The sequence below is a fragment of the Ixodes scapularis genome, unplaced genomic scaffold (assembly GCF_016920785.2).
Source record: "Ixodes scapularis isolate PalLabHiFi unplaced genomic scaffold, ASM1692078v2 PGA_scaffold9__187_contigs__length_104089568, whole genome shotgun sequence".
In the NCBI taxonomy this organism is placed as follows: Eukaryota; Metazoa; Arthropoda; class Arachnida; order Ixodida; family Ixodidae; genus Ixodes; species Ixodes scapularis.
In genome coordinates, this window is record NW_024609884.1 from 29,885,266 (window position 1) to 29,907,000 (window position 21,735).

Consider the following 21,735-nt stretch of genomic DNA (forward strand, 5'->3'; position numbering starts at 1 on the left):
ATGCAATTGTCTATGAGCACTAATGAGAAGTACCTAGATGACAAGTAAAGAGGATTTTCACATTCCGTGTCATCGCAAATGCAGGCGTGCAAGAAAAAACAAAAAATGGTTGGTCAGTCGAATGGCTCGTTCAATAATACGCTTGTAGACAAAAAATAACTCATTTAATTTCATACGCACCCTGGTTTGTTACACCCCACGATACTCCACGGTCAATCCTGTTAGTGGCTCGAGATTACAACATGGCACCAGCCACAATAGAAGCATATTACATGTTGCACTCTGATACTGCACGTAACAGAGGTGTACGTAAGAAGAAGCAATGTACAGTGCTCGCCAAACTTATACGGAACATGCAAACTTTGCCTTATCTCGAAGGCACGCTATGTAGCGCTCGATGGACCTGCCCGAGCAGGGGAGATGGTTTGCTCAATGGTGAAATAGCGGCGGTACAGGAGACAACGCAACAAACTTGCCTACCAGTGATCTACACTACCCCAGTTGCAAAGCCGCAATTTCGAGCGAGAGGCCTCCCCTGCTCGGCAGAGTTCCATTCGGCGCTAATTAACGGAGCTGTTTTTCAGCTGCCACCAAGCTAGTGCTTTTTCGACATAACACATACTTTACGTGTTCTGTATAAGTCTGGTGAGCACTGTGCCTATCCTTGTATTCCAAAAAGTTCTTGAGGCACTGGTTGGCAGCTTACAGGACAGGCCATGGCTTTGCTCTCACGGTGTTGCTAATGATGGTAGTAATTATTTCTAAGCAGTTGGGAGTACTTAGCAAACCTCATTAAAATATCAAGTAAAAAAATACTTGTTTTCCTTCCAACCAACTTACAAAGTATACTCTTGCCACTGTGGCTTGGAAGAAGACTTCCTCAATAAAACAAGAGGCATCCTGTGGATGCTCCAGTTGGAAGGGTACAAATCAGCGGGGAAACCCGTGAATGTCCAAAATATGTTCTTCGGGATCATCGACAGATACTGGTCCACAGCCCACCTGGGAGACAGTCAGATACACCAAAAAAAGTCAGGTAAATCATTTTTTTTGCCTCTTTATTTAAATTTTTTTTTTTTTTTACAGGCAGCTCAAACATTTAAAAAAAAAAAATTAGAGGTTGATTTTCGAGTAGTTTTATCACATGAACCTGAATATCACATTCGTTTTCGCCAAAGATGCAACTCGAAGCGAGAAAACGCGAAAAACCTATGACCAGACGTGACATCATAAAGGATCTTTCAACCGCCAAGCGCTTGTCGCTCGAGGGCCGCGCGTGCAGTAGCAAGCTTGCTAGGTGTATTCCCCCGCACTGGCACCAGTCGCGATGTCTTTTTCTGCCCTTTTTAAAAATAGCAAGAGTATGCGTGCAAAGCTTTGACAGGCGCTGGAGAGCGCGATAGCGGAGAATCCAAAGCTCCTTTTGTGACGTCGTACTACGGGAAGGAGGGCCTTCAGCGGTACTTTGAATATAAATTTCTGCAGCCTCCATGCACTAAATTGAAAAATAATTTCTACATTCGAGATCCTGGAGGTCAAATGAAGACAATTTAAATGTGTTCTCTCAAATACACAACCGCTTCAGCTTCCCTTTAAACAAGCTCCTTCCAAGCTTAAAATAGTGAGGCAATGAGCTCTAGTAATTTATGACCTGACCAAACGAAAGAAGGTGAACTCACATTAGTGACAATAGAAAACTTGACTGCATCTGGTTGAGGAGTGATGTTTAAATGCTCCAAGAGCTCCTGAAACAGCAATTAGAGACAAGTTGTTGGTGCCCCCTTGACAGACACTGGGCTGCTCTAAGTTAGCGACTAATATTGAGCACGGAGGCAAGCTGGTGGAGATTTATTTCCTGGAGTTTGAGACTGTGGCTCAAACGGGTGCAGGGGGCTGACACGAAACACAAAGAATCTGCATTTATCCCCTCATTTGTGTCTCAGGCTGAAGGAGTTGGGGGTATACATAACGCTAGTTGTAGATACCTCATCGTGCCAGCTGGGTATTTATCTAAAAAGCTGGTAATTAAGCTATCCACAGTTGGCTCTGTTTGAAACCCTCTGCTTGGCTCTCATTAGTAAAACATTCGTTGAATCATGCAAGCAAACAAAGAAATGACCGAGCTTTGATCATACTGGTGTATGTGCCTCGATTTCGATGGGATCTGCAAATTACTGACAATCACAAAGGTAGTTTATCAAGTTGAGGATACATAGGATGTTTGGGCCTGCCAGTTCATCAAGTCATGCTGCAAACGCCACTCATACTATAGCTGGCACAGTTATAGTCGGTGGCAGGTCAAGAATGGAGTGGAAGCTTCTCCCACCTCTTTCCACTTTAGCAGAGTGAACGCTGGACAGGAGACTGCCTCCTCTCCAGCCTTCGCTCTGCTAAAGTGGAAAGAGGTGGGAGGAGCTTCCACTTTGTTCTTGACCTGTCACCAACAATAGGGTTAGTCCATCGCTGACCACACGTGCTGAACAAGTAGAATGATTCGGTGAGGTCACAACCGCTTGCGGTAATGGTCGTCTAGTTCCATGCGTGGAGTCAAGCAGATGTTTGTTTAAGCAGTATGAAAACACAATCGAGCATTCTTTTCTTTAGGATGGTATGCCCATTTTATGAGGACATCAGTGAAATATTTTAAGGGGAGATATGGCATAGAAAAATTCTTTTTTAGAACAAAAACATTGAGTTTGAAGGATGTTATATTAGGTCCACCAGCATCTGAAGGATATTTTTACAAAGTTTCATTAATTTCTGCTGCATAGTTAACTAGCCATCAACTACTTTTTTAGTGCCTTGGTGCTATATGAATGATAGAGATCAGGACACTTGGAATGCATTTTTTATCATTCCATGTTTAAGTATAAACTTTATTTTAGTCAAACTATCTTTTTATAATAAGATTAAATGATGAATGCACTCGTGGATTTAGTCTTTTACTTTCTATACATATTTTATAACAAAAAGTACATTTGTTTGGAGACATAGAAGGCTCTACAGCACTGAAACTTTCTGTCTACACTGCTAATATCATTCACTAAGCCTATGCAAAGTTTGCAATCAACACCTATTGAAGAGGGAACTGCAGCACAAAACAATACCCACCATAGGGGGCTTGCTTCTCACTGCAGGCGCACCACGAAAGAAGTCCGAGTTCCCGAGAGACGAGGGAAATGCATGTTGCACTATGGACAGCACTTCAGAGAGTGAGTCTTCCAGCATGAAGAGGCAAGCGTTGGGCCCAGCATCAAATGAATACGCCAGCTAGGAAAAAGGGTTGCAACCGTAGTGGGTCAGGCCTCAAGAAGGGTAGGGTTCCTACTACAAGGCCCTGACCATACCCCTCTGAGAGTTGATATTACGACTATCGTTTATGCACAATAGAAGTGCCGACACTGAAGAGGCTGCTCAGAATGGATGTGCCACTAAGGTCACAAGTATGATGCTTACTTTGTTGGTACCATAGTACCTGTTGTAGCGGTGAACAAGGTGCACAATGTCCCATGAGACGAGATTCATGTACCGGATAGGAGGGTAAGTGTCCAGGCACACTGCGTGAAGCTGATTGCTTTCCTGTCAAGAAAAAATGAATGCAAAGCATACTTCAAGACTTTGAAATCAATACTTGAAAGCTGGCTGACCTAAGCAAGGCTGAGCTGGCCTCAACTGAAAGTGCTATATTATGGACTCCTTGCACACTATACTCCGTTTCACAATAACTTGGCGAACTGTGGAGGCTAGGGCCCCGCGACTCAATAAGAGCGTCTGAGCGAAGCACGTGACCCGACGTCACGGGAGCATTTGTGTCACTACGCCAAACGAGAGGCGCGAAGCTTGGAGGAACCAGCTGTCGTCTGCTAGCCAAGAGTCGTCTGCTTCAAAACCAACCAGTTTTGGATGAACACCCACCGCAGCAACATATCCGTCCGCTGGAATAGCGAGCTCTTCGGGAGCAGTTCATGAAACAGCCATGTGCTCAATTTAGCCACAAATCTGTGACAGGTGCTAATGCCAGGGCACAATTCAATGTTTTGAGCGGAAACGGCCAATTACACGACAGCGATCGCTGGCGATCGCAACGACCACGGCGCTACAAGAAAACAAATCAAGCGGATACGGATGTGGCATCACTTTTTTGGTTTAAATATAATTGAGACAAATTTGCGATCATTTATTCTTCATATCTTCTCGTTATAGATGGAATCGCGCAAATTCAGTTGCTGTTAAAAGAAAAAGAAGCATAAAACTACTTTTTGTTGCAGAGGGCTTTGTTGCTGTGGCGGTAACAAGGCCCCGGCGGCCTCAACCATGGAGTGGGATCCCGTGCCTTGCTCCGGCGCCTTTATTGGGTCGCGGGGGCCGCAGCCTTTACAGTTCGCCAAGTTATCGTGAAACGGAGTATAGAGCATGCAAATATCCATCAAACCAGATAGTCGGTTCAACCGGAGAGAAGTGAATCCATCTTCAAAAGCCGGTTATCAAGTTATTCTAATTTTCGAATATGAATCGCTGGTTTGGCAAGCTGGTTATTCCGAATTATCTCACATATAGCAATAACAATGCTTTTATTTAATTTTTACTTCATAGTCCTAAAATCACAAACAATGCATCATGTTCCTCTGATAATTATAAAATAATACATTAATGGCAAACAGAGTGAAATTCAGGGTGTGCTTTGCCCAGCTTGTTTTCCACAGAGTTCTGTATTTACCCAACACAAGGCCTCTGGACTCTGCGTCGATGGAGGCGGAGGCAAACATTTGACTTGAGTGCTGCGTCAGTGTTCAGCGGGGACTTGTGTTATATTGGTGCTTCACTGACTGAACACGGGCCTCAGCTGAACGCTGACGCGGCGTTCGGTTATGTCACCCGAGCACTGCACAAGAAATGCAAGCAAATAATGAATGTTGATGCCCCCATGGATGTAGTTCTCGACTTAACTGCAAGGGGTGCGATGGTTGGATCGATGAATGATCTCTGAAGATACCCCTTAATTTTCAAAACAAGCAGGCGACAGAGGTAAAACCTCTGGGTGAAAGTCTGCAGGGATAAACATTTAATTCGGCCAAAGAATCTCAATTCTGCTGCAAGAATCGAGATTGTTCGGCCGAATTATCGCGATTCCGGTACCAGAAACTATGTGAATATTCAAATATCCAGAGTATTATTCAACCGAGTAACGTAACCGGTTATTAAAATACCCAGTTATTTGGTTTTTGAAACATTCGGTAATTGAAATAACCAGATAACCGGTACTTTCAAAAACTGGTCTGTACATCTGCCACTATTATGCACCTTCCCGCAGGACTGGTTATATGGCTACACCTGCTGCTCTTTTGCAGTTTTGGTAATTGGGCCACATTTCTCCTTTCCTCAAACTATCTCGGAGTGGAACCGTCTGTTAAACAACATTATCTACACAACTCAGTTAATAAGTTCTGGAATGTATGCTTTTTAAAATGGCCTTGTCTGTAGTCAATTTGGTGTACCACCTCCCACAACATAAAACTCCACTAGAGTTGACAGTATAAACAAATAAATTGGCAATGAACTAGGATCAGTCTGCAGTGATTGTTTTGAGCTGTTTTGTCAGGCCAGTGTGTAGAAATCAACTAATGTCCTACTTTGCTCCAAAGTTGCTCCAAGCAATAAATGAACAGATCCCACTAAAACAAGCTGATCGACATTAACACTAACTGTGCAACCCACCCAGAATAAATCTTGCATTTATACGGCTGATTGAACTGCACAGTTTTTGCACTGGTAAAATGGCGAGCAGGATATACTAACCTGCATTGTGATCTCCGCAAACTTGTGAAAGTTCCTGTTGACAATAGCTTCTGTGATATCCTTCATCCGCTGTGGTACCACTTTGGTAGCTCTGTATTCCAACAGGCTGCTTGTCAGCATGGAGAGTTCCATCCCTTGTGTGCTACCGGTGTCTTTCTTCACGTCGCTCACCTGTCAAAAGCAATGGCAGCAGTGCTCAGACCTGCCACGAGTGCTACAGCGTTATGCCAATCGAGTCGGCAGGTGGGCATTTCCTGAGAATCAACACTAAGTGGAGAGGGGGCCTAATGGTTCACTTGTAAGGGCTACCGACCTAAGATACCGAACTTGACCGATATGAAAACTGTTTGTTAATATCCCAATTAGTTTATCTGGCAACAATTATTTTGGGAAGTGGTTAGATAAAATGTATGCATTTTCTAGTGTTATTGAAACCTTCAAGCAGAATGGTGACTTTCTGTAAATGAAAGTTACATGAGAATGCAGCACCACCATCATTGTGAACTCTTTCTTTACATGGGATAAAATGAAATGGGAAAAGGGCATCCATCTGTCTTGTCCAGGTTTTCCAGGACAGCTGGCAGACTTCCAGGAGAGTGGAAAAGTGGATAATACAGGGAAGGAGAAAGCCCGGGTTGTGGTAAGCCAGTAATTGTTCCCCGATGCAGGGATCTGAATCGTCGGTGTTATGACTCTGCACAAGCATTTCTGAAACAAATGCCAGGATAACAATGCAGTTGAGGCTTTGGGTGCCTCGCAAAGATTGGAGATAGAGCTGGAGCAAACCAGGGTAAGATTAGTCAGTGGACTCTACATTTATTTAATTCTCTGGAAAATAGTCAGGTTGCATAAGTTCAGGTTAGTCCAAGTAAGAGTAAATTACAAAAACAAGCAAGTTTACACTCTAAAAAAAAAAAAAAGTAATAAATGGATTTGCAATACAAGCCCTATAAAAGAGCCAGTCATGTCCCACTCATCTGACATATGGAATTATTGCAGCCAATACGAAAGTGAATGTGGAAAGCACTATCAGTGCTGCCTGACAGATGAGAGAAAAAGTTGCCAATGAGAGTAGCAGAAGGCAAAGAGGTGGGCAGCAAGGTCACGACTGGTACATCTATCATTCATAGAGCATTACCCACACCACGATGCCTAGAACATGTCTTCGACTGGTATGTTTAGTGTTCTCTCCCACCCACGTATCAAAAGCGGTGCCGAAGTGGCAACAAATGACGTCACAGAAACCGGCGTGTTGTACTGTCGAATGTCGAGACTCTGGCAGTTGGTGCTGGAAGCCCCGACAAAAAGTATGAGCGAACGCGAGTGTCGCTGTCGTCGTCATGGTTTCCCAACTCCTGGCTGCCTAGGCTTCCGTGGACTGTCAAGCTGGAGGGTGACCTGCAGCAGAACAGGCATCTGCCACATCCACCACCGCTGCTGCAACACTGTCAAGGTTGCGACTGGCAACAGCGTGACTCTTCATGACATCATCAGGCAGAAATCGAGGGACCACTTTTTAGGACGCCGTAAACAAACTAGTCGGAAACGCGTTCCAGGCACCATACCTGTATGGCACTGACTGAACGGGGCACCACACTCTTGAATGTATTGTTCACACTGGCTACGAAAGTAGACCCAATTTCCGCCTTTGCAAACAGCTTTGCTCAGGAACAAGCAAGCACAACACTTTTACTGTAATACCACTAAGATGCCAGTAGGCAAAAAACAAGCATTTGGGTAAGTGAGACGTGACAAGAAACCATAAAACAGCAATAGCTCGGAGTAGGATGGCTTCCATATGGCCAGGATGAGGCCAGAGCTTGAATTCCAGTTATGGGCGTTTAGAGTACTAATATATATAAAGCGTGAGAGTCGTGTGCCTTCAATGTTACAGAGACAAAACACCTCACCACCAATAGGACTATTCGCATCTCGGGCCAGTGGTTTTCGGGAGCTATCTGTTTGGCCACGGAGTCTTTTCCATCCTGCCTCAGGCCCTTCAGCCAGGCGACAAAGCCACCATACATGCTTCGGCAAGCACTGCCAGAGCCACGCCTGCAAGGCAGCACATACACGGATGATTGTAGAAAAGATTTTAAATTTTTATTTTGTTCATTTTTTCCCGCACTTACCATGTTGACTCTTTTATTGTGCAGATAAATGTGCAATAAAAGAGTCAACATCCAATCTTCCTGGTTTCATTTACCTGGAATGCTCATATATGTCAGTTCATATGTAGTAAAAGACAATTAAATGCTCTTAAGGATTTTGTGTTCGCAGACTGAGAATGTTGCTCTTTATTATAGTTTCCGAAAAAAACTATAAAAGGCAAGTGTCAAAAAAAAAAAAAAAGAACGAGGGATTGGTGACCAAAAAACAAATGAGACACCTAAGCACTTCTTACGAGTTGTGAATGCAAAAGCATGAATGTCGTTTCTCCGCTCCCTTAGTTCGTCTGCGGTGTACTGGCGTGGACGGCCACGTTTAACTACTGCCGAGGCTGCAGCCGCCGACGATATAGAGGCTTCAAGCGCTGCCATGTTCCTCGGCACCGAGAAAAGCAAAAGCAACCGCAGGGCAGCGCCCCCCCCCCCTTCCCCACTTCCCCGCCGGGCCTCCAGCCATGCCTGACACATGACCCAAGCGGGGGGAGAGAAGAGATGCCGAGCGCGCGCCACCCTGTCTTTAGTGGCTCGTTTTTTGCAGTCACAAACAACGTTGGCTGCGCTCCATGGGCATTGAATTAGTTGACCCATTTTTTGCGGTCACAAACAACGCCGACGGCGCTCCAATGGACATTTAATGCTTTTGCATTAAAAAATCTGCATGCTAGAGTTTTCACAAAGGAATATAGTGCAAGGTCCTCATAACATTGTATTTATGCCTCAAAAGCATGAAATATGCCCACTCTATTTTTCTTATTATGGAGAGGTGTTAAACTGGCAAAAATAGTAACAAAAAGAAAGTTCTGGAAATCACACTTTTGGAACGATTCATTTTGCCACACGAGGTGGGAAGCAGCACAAGAGGCACGGGACAGATAAAACTTCTACATATTCTCCTCGCCGATACAAGCAAGGGCAGCAAACATTCCTAGCTTTGGAAAATGGTCTCAAGTGCTTGTGAAGCGGAAGTGCATGTTAAAGGCAAACGACTATGTTTGTAATGTTTGCTCCAATCGGTGCGGATGGTGACAGAGCATAGGCAGAATGAATTTGGAGCGTAATTTCCTCGGCTTCGTATCTTCAACTAAGTGCGTAAACCTTCCACAGATTTGTACCATGTTTTTATTAATGTAATGTTCTCGGCTTTGTATCTTCGAATAAGTGCATAAACCTTCCACAGATTTGTACCATGTTTTTATTAATGTATTCTTGCTTACTTAGCGAGGAACAAAGCATATTGGTTCACTTGACTGTCAAAGCAAGAATATACAATACAGTAAGTAATGATAAGTATTGTATTATAGAGTTTATGAGAGACGTCACTGTACAGCATTTATCCAGAAGCCTTGCTTTCATTCTTTCATTAAATTTAACAAATTATAAATAACTGGCAGTGGATGTGGGGAGTAAGTGACGAACCTCTGCGCCATACTTTCGATTGACTCAATATATATCTTATCATTATAAAGCTTCATCAGTCAAAAATATTTGTAAAACAACAAAACACACAGAAGCATAATACAGATGCATGCATACTATAGTATGTACACATCCATTTTGCCCGTTTGTGTTTAAAACCACCCTAGCATGCTTCTCTGACTTGGCAACATTCAGTTCAAGTCACCTTGCAATGGCAGAAAGGTCTCCTTTCACATGGAACAGGGTCCCAAGTGACTTCACTGTCAATGAGAAAAAGCACATTTGACACAATTGTAAATACAAAGATGAAGACACAACAAAGAAAAAAAGCACCTTCATAAACAAGTGCCCTTCTCTGTTGACTTGTCCTAAATAATGCAGTACAGGACAATTGTCAACTGTGCACAGAAGGTCAAAATGCTAAGTTACCGCTTGTATATATACAGTCGTCCAGGATTCCAATATGAATGCAGTGCCTGAAGGATATGTGCTGTACGACCTACCGTAAAATACCGGGCAAGCGCCCACTCAATATTTAGATGTAATCGCGAAAAAATGGGGGGTTAAATTTCGTTGAGGTATTCCTTTAAAGGGCAACTCCATTCATTTTTGTTTGTCAAATATTACGACATACCTAGTTCTGTCTAAATGTTTCTTAAACGGTCCGGCAAACTTTGCAACTCGCCAAGTTACCAAAATCGGCTGACTCGGGCAGGCGAATTGAGGCGCAACCAACAACGCAGTCAAGGCTATGGCGTGGGCGTAGCCAACATTGAGCTGAACGTCATCGCCATTGCCCCCTTTTGCTTTTATTTCTCCGGGTAAGCTTAACAGGCGACGTCAGCAATGTTTCCTCTCGGCGCGCCTGCGCAGCATGCTACTTGGGAGCTGTCTGGCCGCCCTGCCATGGTCCCGCCCTTACCGCCATCTCCCGCATCACAACCACTGTCGTCGTCTCACCGTTTGTGATTATTGTCTCTCGGAGTTTCCTTCACACTACAGAAAAACGTGCGCAGATTTATATCGCAGTTGTTCAGACGTCATTGAATGTTGTAGACACCATAATGCAGTGAAGAGTGCAGAGCAGACGACACTTGCGCCTGGCACACGCCTGCCCCAATCCCGCCCGTCGTTGTTAGAGGATCACATGACATCTCATACCACAAGATAGCCATGTTCTTGGCGGCCCGAGGCCAATGTTGCTGGACAGAGCCGAAGTTTCGGTTTTAATTTCTGTTCGTGTATAAAACTCGATTTAAAAATATATATCCCATTTTTCGCAAAGCAAATGACGTGGTGTCTTTTACTAGGGCCTTTTAATGCGAAATCACTCACTATCCCGAAATCTTCAGAATTGAGCGGAGTTGCTCTTTAAGATGCCCAGATTCTGCAGCACGAGCTTTTGCCCCACGTGCTCCGACCTGTGATATGCTAAAAGTCTTGGCCACCGTTCCGCCTTTTGATAAGAACTGTCAACATACAAAACCTTGTTTCTGATGTCGCTCATTTGGTGCTATAGTTTTTTTCTAAAGCAGCTCAAATGATGCACAGGTACGTCAATATGCGATAACTCAAATTTGGTTTTGCGCAATTGACTTTTCACGCTCAACTACTACAACGAAGTTACCTCTACTACGAAAAATATCGCTGATTCCGCAGACTTCATTATAAAAGTGTTAGACTGTACTTCCCTTCAAGTACATTGTGCCCGGTATACTTACTACTTTACTTGAGGTACATAACCTCTCATTTACTTTGTACTTTCTTCAAGTACTTTTTAGATGCACTTTACTCAACACTGACCTAAACACAACACAGTTTGCCATGCTCAATATTTCCCATCTGTAAATGAGGTGCATTTACCAAGGCAAGCATAGCCGGCAGCAGATGATGCTAGTCCAGCGGCTGTCGGAAAGTTGTTCACGGAACAGATGTGAAGGTGCCAGTCACTGTAATCAGGGAGCCCGGTATTGTGCATGTGCATAAACTCCCGGCTTCTCTTGCGAACTGGAATGTAGTACAAACAAGAATGCTGGATAGGTCAGTTGGTCAATGACAGAAAGAAAACAGGTGGCAACAGCATGAGCAGGTAATAAAGGAAGAATATTGTAAAATTACCCAAATTAATAGCACCATCTGACATAGTGCTTCGGTGGCAAGTAAAAAAAAGGAGTCCTCATAATGATGTCAAACAAGTACCTTATGTCATTAACTCATGGGCGTACCAACCGGGGGAGCAGGGGGGGCGCTTGACCCCCCCCCCAGTTCTCAGAGTGGGGGGGCAAGGCATGTGTTTTGCCCCCGCCCCCCCTGAAACAGCCGCCACTGGGCAGGGCAAACACTGGCCAGTGCGCCTAAGGGATACCAAGGGCACCGCCCCCCGGCCCTGGGGGGGGGGGTCTGGTTTGCCTCCCCACTCAAAAACAAGTTAGTATGCCACTGCATTAACTTTATGTCTAGGGGTGTGCAGATAGTGGTTTGAATCGATTAGCACTGCATCATTCAAAGCCTTCCCAATGCCAGGGAAATCCTCAACATACTGGCTCTCTTTGCACTGTTGAAGCAAGGGATCTGTGCTAGGGATGATTGAAGTAGTATTCGCAGACCTCTACTAAAGTCATTAGTTCATGGGGACCTTTGCAATATTCTCCAGTGTCAGCTCCTTGTTTGCTCTTCTACTGAAATTTTCCAAGCACTATTTGGGCCTAAAAAAATTTGTATAAATAAACCAATGAATTTAGTGCAATTAAACATTTCACAAGGGTGTCCTTAGGTGGTGCATTTATCCCTCAAATTTTACAAGTGCAGATCCCAGAAAAAAAGTTGAGCATAAAAATTATTTTTTCCTATGCACAGGAAGGAAAACGGCTCGTCTGGTTGACGCTGTTCTTTGCACATGGCAACACAGAAGGCAAAAACGTGCAAAGCTTTTTGAGATGAACACCCGAAAGCAGATCAAAGCGTGCGTGGTACCGTCTGTGAGTGGCGCCAACCAAACAGTTTGTTTCCGTTTTCCTCCCTGTGCATAAAAAAAAGCAAAAAACAAAACAAAAAAAAACAGGATATCTGAGGCCTTACATTTTGTTTTTTTCCACCCAAAACCCACACTTATGATATTTGAGTATGACAAATGCACCATCTAAACACACCTTTGTGAAAATGTTTCAGTGCACTCCACTCATTTGCAGGAGCTGTGCGGTTTCTGTAGAAAATAAATACGCTGATCAGAAAAAACATTATGACCACCGACCTAATACCGCTGATTCACCCTCAGCATGCATAATAGTCGCGAGGGTCGCCTGCTGCAGAGCCCAATATCCAACAAAGTTTGATGAACTGTGTGCTTAGAAATGCTTGTATCTTGATCTGCATTGAATCTATTAGCTGTCAGCTGAGTCACAGGTAGCCACCTATTTTGCTTCACCAAACGAAAAGCCTCCGACATCCACATTCTGTGATTAGGCTTGGACGTAACGCCTCGCCATCTCCGAGGTTTGCAGTTTCCGAAATACTTGTTCCAACTCCCAAGGTGGCGCCGGCTGCTAGTCAAGAGATAAATTATTGGTATGTTCCCAGCACTCCGTTTCTGCGGGCGAGCCAGCGTTTCCCAAGCCCTGTTATGTTGTCTGCAGCATTACGAACAAAAATAATCAGATTCTTTTGTTTCCTGTACGGCTGCCTCAACGGCTGAATGAGTAAAGCTGACAAGCTATCCTTAGTGACATTTAAGCAATTTCTGGGCAAGCTGTAGGAAGCAGTTCTACTTGCCACATTAAAGAGTGATGCATGATGTCCATGATGCAGATTTGCCTGTAGCTGGCACTGACCACTCTTTTGGTGCAAAACCCTTGTGGCAGTTTGTGAATTGAGAAACTAGAAACCCTGCAGCGCTTACTTCGTCGAGAAAGAAATAAGCCTCACCAACTTGCCTAGACCCCCTTTTTTTTCTTTTTTTTTTTTTTTATATACAAGGAAAAGAAGGGCAACAGGTATTTGAACAAAACTTTAAAAAAAAACAAAAAAAAACAACATACAGTTAACATGGCTGTGTCACTTTACACACAAGTCCCTGATATTTGTCCTGAAATTCTCGAAATATGAAAAGTCCATTTATACATTCTTTTTTCTGCCGGTTAGGATGTCTGTACATTTTCTTTTATAGATAAATTCTAAACACACTTCACTGTGTTTTTGTGTCTGCTCATTAGTGGTGCAAAACTATTGATAGTATCGATAGTCCCAAGAAATCTGACTATCGATAGTAAAAAAAACTATTGATAGTATGATCGATAGTAGACTATTGAATAAACTATCGATAGTCGACTATCGAAAAGCTATCGATAGTACTATCGATAGTCGACTATCGGAAAATTATTGTTAATCGGCTATGGGAAAACTCAACGGTCGACTATTGTAATCCTATTGATAGTACTGTCGACGGTTTACTATCGATAGTTTTGCAAAACTAGTAATTTCCGTTGATCCCTCTTCTCTTTTTCTTGCTTTATTTTTTCAAACGAGACACCAACTAGCCCAAGCACTTACCATAGTGGTGCAAAACTATCGATAGTACTATCGATAGTATCGATAGTCACCAGAAATTTGACTATCAACAGTAAAAAAATCTGTCGACAGTACTATCGATAGTTGACTATTGAAAAGCTATCAATAGTACTATCGATAGTCGACTATCAATAGTAGGGATGTCGCGAACCACCCTAGGTTCGATTTCGAAAGGTTTCGATATTTGCGAAGCGAACTGAGTTTCGATTTCGAAAAATTTCGATATTTTCGTATCGACCGAGGTTCGAAATCGAAAAATTCGCAACTTTCAATCACAGTGGAGTTTCGAACTGAAAAAGTTTAAAGCTTTCACGGTTCTAAAATTTCGGGTTCGAATATTTCGAATATTTTTCTACTTGAGGTTCGATAAATTCGAAGACTTCAAACTTTTTTAACTTGAAATTCGAGATATTCGAAAAATTTGAATTTTTTGGGATCTGAAGTTTGAAAAATTCGAAGATTTCGAAATTCTGTGGAAATGAAATTCGAAAACTTCGAACGCTTCAAATTTTTACAGACATGAAGTTCGAACAATTCGAAGATATTTTTCTGCATAAAGTTAGAAAAGCTCGAAGGTTTCGATTCTCTTTTAACGCTAAATTCGAGAAAAAAAACTTCGAAGATTTTGAATTCCTTTCAAGTCCAAGTTTTCAAAGTTAGAAGTCCGGTTTTCAAGTTCCTCCACAGTTTCAGTTTCAAATAACATTTTCACGAAATCAAGTTTAGAAAAGTTATGGTGTGATATCTAGACTCTGCGAAGTTGATCAGGCAATTAAATGAGACGACGAGTGTCCCGGATGTGCTGGAATGTTTGCCAGCACAGAGTGACGTGTGACCATAGATCAGAATTGTGACCGCCAGCCCCAGGGGGGGGTCTTTAATTTGCATCACTCAACAGTGATCACACGAACACACTGTTTTACGATACGCATCCAGTTCGAAATGGCCAGGGGCGGGCAGGAGGTTGAGGCTCAAAAAAACCTTGAAGCGACCTGGCAAACTACCTCCCCACCCCTTGCACGCTGGTAGTAATCCAATCGAATGCCGCCCGAGTTACGCTGGCATATAGTAAGTTAAGTTTGCAATTGTCCTGGAGGTTTATTTTCTGGGATGGAGGAATCGCCTCGCAAAAAGCACAGAAGCCGACACAACTCGAGGTCGAGGAGCGTTCTACCATACAGGTGGCGTCGGAAGAGGAAAAACGGGGAGGGGGGGAGAGGGGAGGGGAGGGAGGCTTCAGCCCCCCTTCCAGATATTTCGAACTGTTAAAGAAAACAATACGGGGAAAGAGGCCGTGGTCGAATTTCTGCATATGCATTGGCGACGTGCGCGATCGAAAGCGTCGCTGTGGTCGGCCTTCCACGATTGGCCAAACGCTGACTATGACATCAGAAAAGGATTTATCATTGACGAAAATAAGAGGAATTAAAGAACTTTAATTTTGACGGTGTTGGCAGTGTTCCTTTGAGAGCGCAATGATTTCAAGCTTCCACCATGCTATTTACAAACACCATCGAACTTGTTGTCTGCAAGGTAATGAAGTCACAAGGGGGAACCATAGGAGGGCGCCACTAAAACATCTCGCCGCTAATAGCTACTGTCGCTCTTCACTGCCTAAAAGATTGCATAGATGGTCATTGTTAGAAACTCGTTGTCAGAAGGCACTACTCGTTACATGCTTAGTGGTTCGGAAGTTCAAAGCTGTCTTTCCAACCTAAATACCTGTGCCAATAGTAGTAAAAAAAAAAAAAAAAAATGTTAATAAATGTGGGGATAAACAGCTGGAGAAAAAAAAACTATCAAGAATTCGCCGGAAGTGTTGTATTCTTGCATATTCAGAGGTTCAGAACTTCGAAACAAGTTTCTCCTACCAAAGTGTGTACAGGCTAAAAGAAACACGTCCCAGGAACGTGAAGCAAAAAAAAATGTTTTCTTTTAATGACATGCTGAACTTGAACAATATTAGAAATCTTCTCCCATGAGTTAATTTATTCCTTAACGTGAAAAAAACAATAAATACATTATTTTGTATTCTGCAGATGGCAATTATATGTACTGTCTGTGGTGTTAATTCAAATGCGATACCTCAAACAACTTAGACGAAAATAAATACCAAGTTTAGGGCATAATTGCACGTAGATACATGTTTGGACATTTCTTCGAAACTCACCTTGAATAACAATAATCACATCTTAAGACGACACTTACCTAGGCTATACTAGGGTGACCACCTTCCTGCTAGCGAAATGCGGGACACGCGGGAAAGGGAGGGGGGGCGGGAGGGGATAGGAAATTTATGAAGACGCGCACCACGAACCGAGGGTCTGTTACACAATTAATATCCAGTGCTGTTTATGCACCTGCAAATTGTATTGCAGCAATTGGGCTAAAATAATTTTCACTCCCAGTGATATATTTTTTATGCTAAATTCGTAGTGAAATGTGTCGAAGTTGAAAGCATAAAAACCAACTGCAATAGAACTCAATTCATCAAATTAAATTAAAAAACAATAAATCTTTTTCGAGTTATTGTTTCCTGTCAAGGCTTACTTTTATCAACACGGTCCTACTCAAATTTTTAACATTATGTTCTTTTTCGACCGTTGCGAGTTGCAGGGTTTTGCCTCGTGTGACTGCCTACACACACACAAAAAAAAACAAAAAAACAGCAGCATTTTTGCATTGACCCAGCGATTTGAAAAAAAATTACAATATTTTATATTTAAACTTTTAGCGAGCAATTTTTCTTACAATACTTTGCTACCAAGGGGGGAGGCGCAAAGGAGCAAGCGCATCGGTACTCCTGCGAGAACGACTGTCACTTCCCGCAGTGCTTGGATAGAACATGCTGTACTATTGCGATTACCAGCGACCTCCGTGCTTCCCCGTGCCCCGTTGTTCGGCAGCACCATAAATTGCAGAGTAAATTTTACGACAGTATAAAATGCGGGACATTTTGAAGATTTGGAAATTTCTTGCGGGACGCGGGACACGAGCCCTCAATGCGGGACAGTCCCGCGAGTCGCGGGACGGGTGGTCACCCTAGGCTAGACATAGATCATTCTTAAAAAGTTTAACATCTCTACCATAAATAGCTTCGGCTATAGCGCGCTTCAAATCTGGCGTAAACAATAATCGTCAAAAACCCGTCGTCCTTCCTCACCCCTTCGGGAATTTATTTCTTTAAAAGTAAGCATTGAAATAAACGGCATTGTCTTTCGTAAGGAACGCAGCACCGCATGTAAAAGTTCGAGAACAAAAAAATTAGGAATGTACCTCACTACTTGAATTTAAATGAAACCGTCTGCCGGTCCTTCGAAGTTCGACGAATGTCGAACTTTTACCGTAAAAGTTCGAAGTTCGTCGAACTTCTGACTTTTCAGGATTCAAAACTTTTCGAATTCTCTTGATAAATAAGTTTGAAAGTTCGAAAATTATTGAATCCCTTAGCATAGGAAATTCGAAAGTTCAAAAAGCTTCAAACTTTTTAGTGCAAGAAATTCGAATGTTCGAAAATCATTGAATTTTTTGGTCAATCAAGTTTGGAAGTTCGACAAGCATCGAATTTTGCAGCGTGATAAGTTTGAAAAGGATCGAATTTTTTTGCGTAATAAGTTTGACGGTTCGAAAAGCGTCGAACTTCTTAGCTGTAAGTTCGAAAATTCGACTTCGGTCGAATTTTACGATAGAGAAAATTCGAAATATTTCGAACCTTTCGTACCGCTTGATTCGATCATCGAAACTTCGATTTGAAAAAAGTTTGCATAATCCGTAATCAATAGTACTATCGACAGTTTTTTTTTTTTACTATCGATAGTACTATTGTAGTCGACTATTGAAAAGCTATCGAAAAACTATCGATAGTCGACTATTGATAGTTCGGGGACACTATCGATAGTTTTGCATCACTATTGCTCATGCTTCATTCTTTAGACGAAAATAGCTCGTTGATTGTATTTGGCTCGTCGATAACGGCCGCGATTCCTGTCTTACCCAGGCTCAAAGCACAGGTGTAAAATCGCCAGCGAAATCCCACGTTATGCCAGTCGTCCACGTTGGCTCTGCGAATGCGATTCTTGCCCAGATTAGGGAGTTCCCGTAGATCATTTCAGCCGTCCTGCATTGCTCTCAGCAACGAGATTGGGAACTCAGCAGATAGCATCTTTGATGCAGAAGGCGTAGCGAAGGGGGGAAAAAGGGTTTACAAAAACGGAGCTCCCCATTAGGCCGAGGCGGCACAAACAATTGCTAGAGTAAAACGTAACACTTAAAAGGAGAAGAACAATGCAAACGGTGCCACGGCTAGCATGAGCACCAGAAGCCACTCCTTGTAGAATCATCTGCACGAAACAATTCGCTATGACTTTGCCTACCTGCTGGATGCCGCGGCATGAATCATACCCTCTTTCACAGAAAAGAGGTGGTCGCCAGCATAAAGCTGCTTTCCTAGCCTGAAACACTTTTCCTTCAAATTTATTACAGTGTCATTTATTTTGTCGAGTTGCAAAAGCTTGGAGCACGGCCACTCCCACACTCCCGTAAGCCGCCGCTTTCACATCAGAACATACCATAGGTTCTTAAAAGAATTACTGAATCGAAACTTAAAATTGACCTCTCACGTTCAGAAATAAGATGATGATCAACTATATATCTGCTAATGACAACCGCACGCCTGTATTTTCGCTCGAAGATCAGCTATCAGAGAGCGCAATGCATCCCGGGAGACGCGACATCAACTCGCCCAGCACGGGCAAAGCTATTGGGGGATGGCGTGGTTATGAGCTTCGCACTTGGCGTCATCAACAAGTTACAACCTAGTCATTTTAGTTGCTCCTCCCTGCTCCCCACAGGGGTTGAATAGGCCAGGAGAGAAGGGAAATCTGGTTTGACAGGGCTCGCGTGCATGCAGCTTGCCACGATACTTCCGCGGAGCAGTGCTGCTTTGATGTTCCGAGGGACGTTAAGACGTTCGGCTTATTCCTTTTAAATAATGTTTTAATGCATTTTTGAGAAAAAAGATTGGTGTCTCCGTGGTGTGGCCAGAACGTGGTTGACATTCAGACAATAAAATAGGCGCTGGAATTTCGTTGCAGTATCCCTTTAAACCGATCCCGGGAGGCACTGATGGCGCAAGAGACGGTGGTGCTATAGCAGCACACACGTAGTCGACGAAATGACCCCCAAGTACACTCGGCAACCATTAACTACCGTCCGCATAAGCAGGTGTTAGATAAGGCAAATGACGCGTCAGCTAGGGGCACTCATTCACACGGTGTAGGCGTGGTCATAATGTTTTCGCTGATCAGTGTAAATAATAACAGGTGGCAAGCTTACTTTCGAGCAAGCAGTTTTGTATTCTTGTCGTGACACGTTCTTCCCTGCAAAGAATAAGAATATTGCAGTGCAAAACACACGCTCTAGGAAATATTCAGTCTTCCTCACTTACTTTCCATTCAACCATATCCTGTCCTCTTTGAAGTCCCTTCCAACGGCGACCGTCGTCTTGGCGCATAACTGAAACGTTTTTTTTTTTTTTTATGGCTTTTTTTTTTTTGCGTCATTTGTTTTCGTTGACAGAACCAGGAACATTTTCACTGAGCAGGAAAAAGCCCACTCGTCGAGGGCCGTTAAAAAGTACAGACATGTCACCAAACACGCACAAAAAAATCGGGGAAAAAAACGTGCTTGCTTTGCTTGGTGTGTTTGCTAGAGCAGAGTATAGGTATATGGGACAAACCCAGATCAAGGGATTCCGAGTTTAATCGCATACAAATGAAGCAAACACTGGCCGCGTAGCTTTCGTTAGCTTTTTTACACCACAATACTTACGTGATCGATGTGGAGGGTCAGGCTCAGAGAATCATTCGCAGGAATAATTAGCTCCTCATTTGTTTTTCCCCCTGAAATCAGGCAACCACACACACACACACACATTGGTCAGTTACGCAACAAGCAGGAGTCCCCGGGAGAAGGAAAAATTACTCACAGTATTTGACGACGGCTATGTTGACCGGCGCCCTGGCTGTTGCCATGTACAGATTGTCACTAATTTTTGTTCTGTGCTCCATTTTCACCACACGAAGTGTCTGCGAGGTGAGTGTATCTGTGCTTCCACACTCCACAGCTGCCGCCCAGAGACGGATGTCTGGGAGTCGCTGAAGTGCGTCCGCTCCGCGAAGCTCGTTTTCCTCATACCCTCATGCCCTCATCTGCCCTCATCCTCATCAGCCGTGCAAGAGTCCAAGCGGATGCTCTGGGATGATGAAAGCAGATTAGGGAATGAATGAATAGATGAATAGTGACATCATCGTTTGTAACGGGTGATAGCTTGCGCCACCTAGCCTTCGTATAGTAATTTTAAAACGCGCCTGCGTGGCGCCTGCCTCCTACCCCGCACAAATTTGAAATTCAACATTAGTAAAATAGCGCAAAACAACAAGGAAGAAAGGGCGAGATAGACAGGAAGAGCGCTAATAGCGCTCTTCCTGTCTATCTCGCCCTTTCTTCCTTGTTGTTTTGCGCTATTTTACTAATGATGAACGACCAACTAGCCCGCCAGCTCACCTTATTGAAATTCAAACCTGTTCGGGCGGTTGTGTGGATATTTAGACAGCGTGTTCGGGACACAGCTGTTGCGCGTGGTCACGATTCAATATGTGTCACCCATAGAAGTCACCGCACAACGTTACCCCGGAGACCCTAGCTCACCCCAAGCTAGTAATTTTTCCTTCGTCCAAGCATGTAGAAACCGGGAGAAAGCAGCGCGGCCTCGATGCGTTCGAAACGTCGCCGTCGACGGTACTGTTGCGTCGTCGACTGTCAAGAACAGGAAGAATCCCGGAGTAAACTTCTGCAGATTCCCATCGAAACCGTACGAAGTCGAGCGGAGGGAACGATACTAGCCACCCGGCGCGGGAGGCACTCACTTGATCGAATGACGTTTTAGCGAACGCCCACGTTTCATCGAACGACACTTTAGCGAATAGTTGGACGCCGCGAAGCGGCGTTTTCGGGTGGGCCAAATGAGTTAGGGGAGGCACTCACTTGATCGAATGACGTTTTAGCGAACGCCCACGTTTCATCGAACGACACTTTAGCGAATAGTCGGACGCCGCGAAGCGGCGTTTTCGGTTGGGCTAAGTGAGTTAATATTTTTGTAATGAGTTGCCGCAGACTGTCGATGGGTTAACACGCGCCCCCGTTATTCGCTAAAACGACCATTCGCTCAAATGTCGCCGTTCGCTAAAATGTCATTCGCTCTAAGCATAGCCACTCGGTCAAGCGGCCTTGGCATGCATCGAAACGTGTGTCATGCGGATTTTATGAGCGTGGAGCGATCCGTTTGGACTACAGCTTTTGCAAAACTGCAGCTTGGGCGGGTGTGTTGAACATATTGCTGACTTCCCAGAGCACAAATATCACACACACACTAGAAATTCAAACACGCATATATAGGGAGTATTCACTGGCGGCCACATCCGTGTGCTCTGCTGCTGATCGCGTGCTGACGGCGAGCTTCCGCAGTCCTTTTCGAGCGTGCATTTAGCTGCACCATCAAGGCTGCCGGTCTTAGCAGGCTATTAATGTGAGCTCGTTCTGAGCATGCGCTCTAAACATCGCCCTCAAATATGCGTCCAGTGAATACCTCCTATAGACAATTGCAAGCAGGGTACCTGGCCGGCGCCATGTCTTAGTAAAAAGTAAAAAAAAGAAAAAGGCTTAACTCGTAAGGAGACGCAGCGAAGCCACCGGTCTTCAAGCAATAGGGCGTTGTTTGGCACGAGACACAAGG

The 21,735-nt window shown here is 43.9% G+C and overlaps 1 protein-coding gene across 2 annotated transcripts; it reads right to left on the bottom strand.

The window, feature by feature from the left end:
• Positions 1-147: 147 nt before the first annotated feature.
• Positions 148-20,221, bottom strand: LOC8040035 (diphosphomevalonate decarboxylase). 2 transcript variants are annotated; one of them, XM_029982881.3, is made up of 12 exons: positions 19,930-20,221; positions 19,773-19,843; positions 19,390-19,457; positions 19,278-19,321; positions 11,244-11,387; positions 9,586-9,640; positions 7,707-7,851; positions 5,797-5,967; positions 3,457-3,579; positions 3,112-3,270; positions 1,680-1,745; positions 148-1,002 (listed from the first exon to the last, which is right to left on the bottom strand). In XM_029982881.3, exons 1-12 carry the CDS (start codon positions 20,009-20,011, stop codon positions 931-933), a joined length of 1,200 nt encoding a protein of 399 aa, XP_029838741.2. In that variant the 5' UTR covers positions 20,012-20,221; the 3' UTR covers positions 148-930. The 2 variants fall into 2 exon arrangements, with proteins under 2 accessions (XP_029838741.2, XP_029838742.2); XM_029982882.4 differs by lacking the exons at positions 19,278-19,321; positions 19,390-19,457; positions 19,773-19,843; positions 19,930-20,221 and adding an exon at positions 12,631-12,844.
• Positions 20,222-21,735: the final 1,514 nt, after the last annotated feature.

Coding starts and splice junctions, on each gene's coding strand:
- LOC8040035 (XM_029982881.3), bottom strand. CDS start 20,011: ATGGAGCACAGAACAAAAATTAGTGACAATCTGTACATGGCAACAGCC. Junction 19,458..19,772: donor TGACCCTCCACATCGATCAC/GTAAGTATTGTG, acceptor AAAACGTTTCAG/TTATGCGCCAAGACGACGGT. Junction 11,388..19,277: donor ACAAAACTGCTTGCTCGAAA/GTAAGCTTGCCA, acceptor ACTACATTCCAG/TTCGCAAGAGAAGCCGGGAG.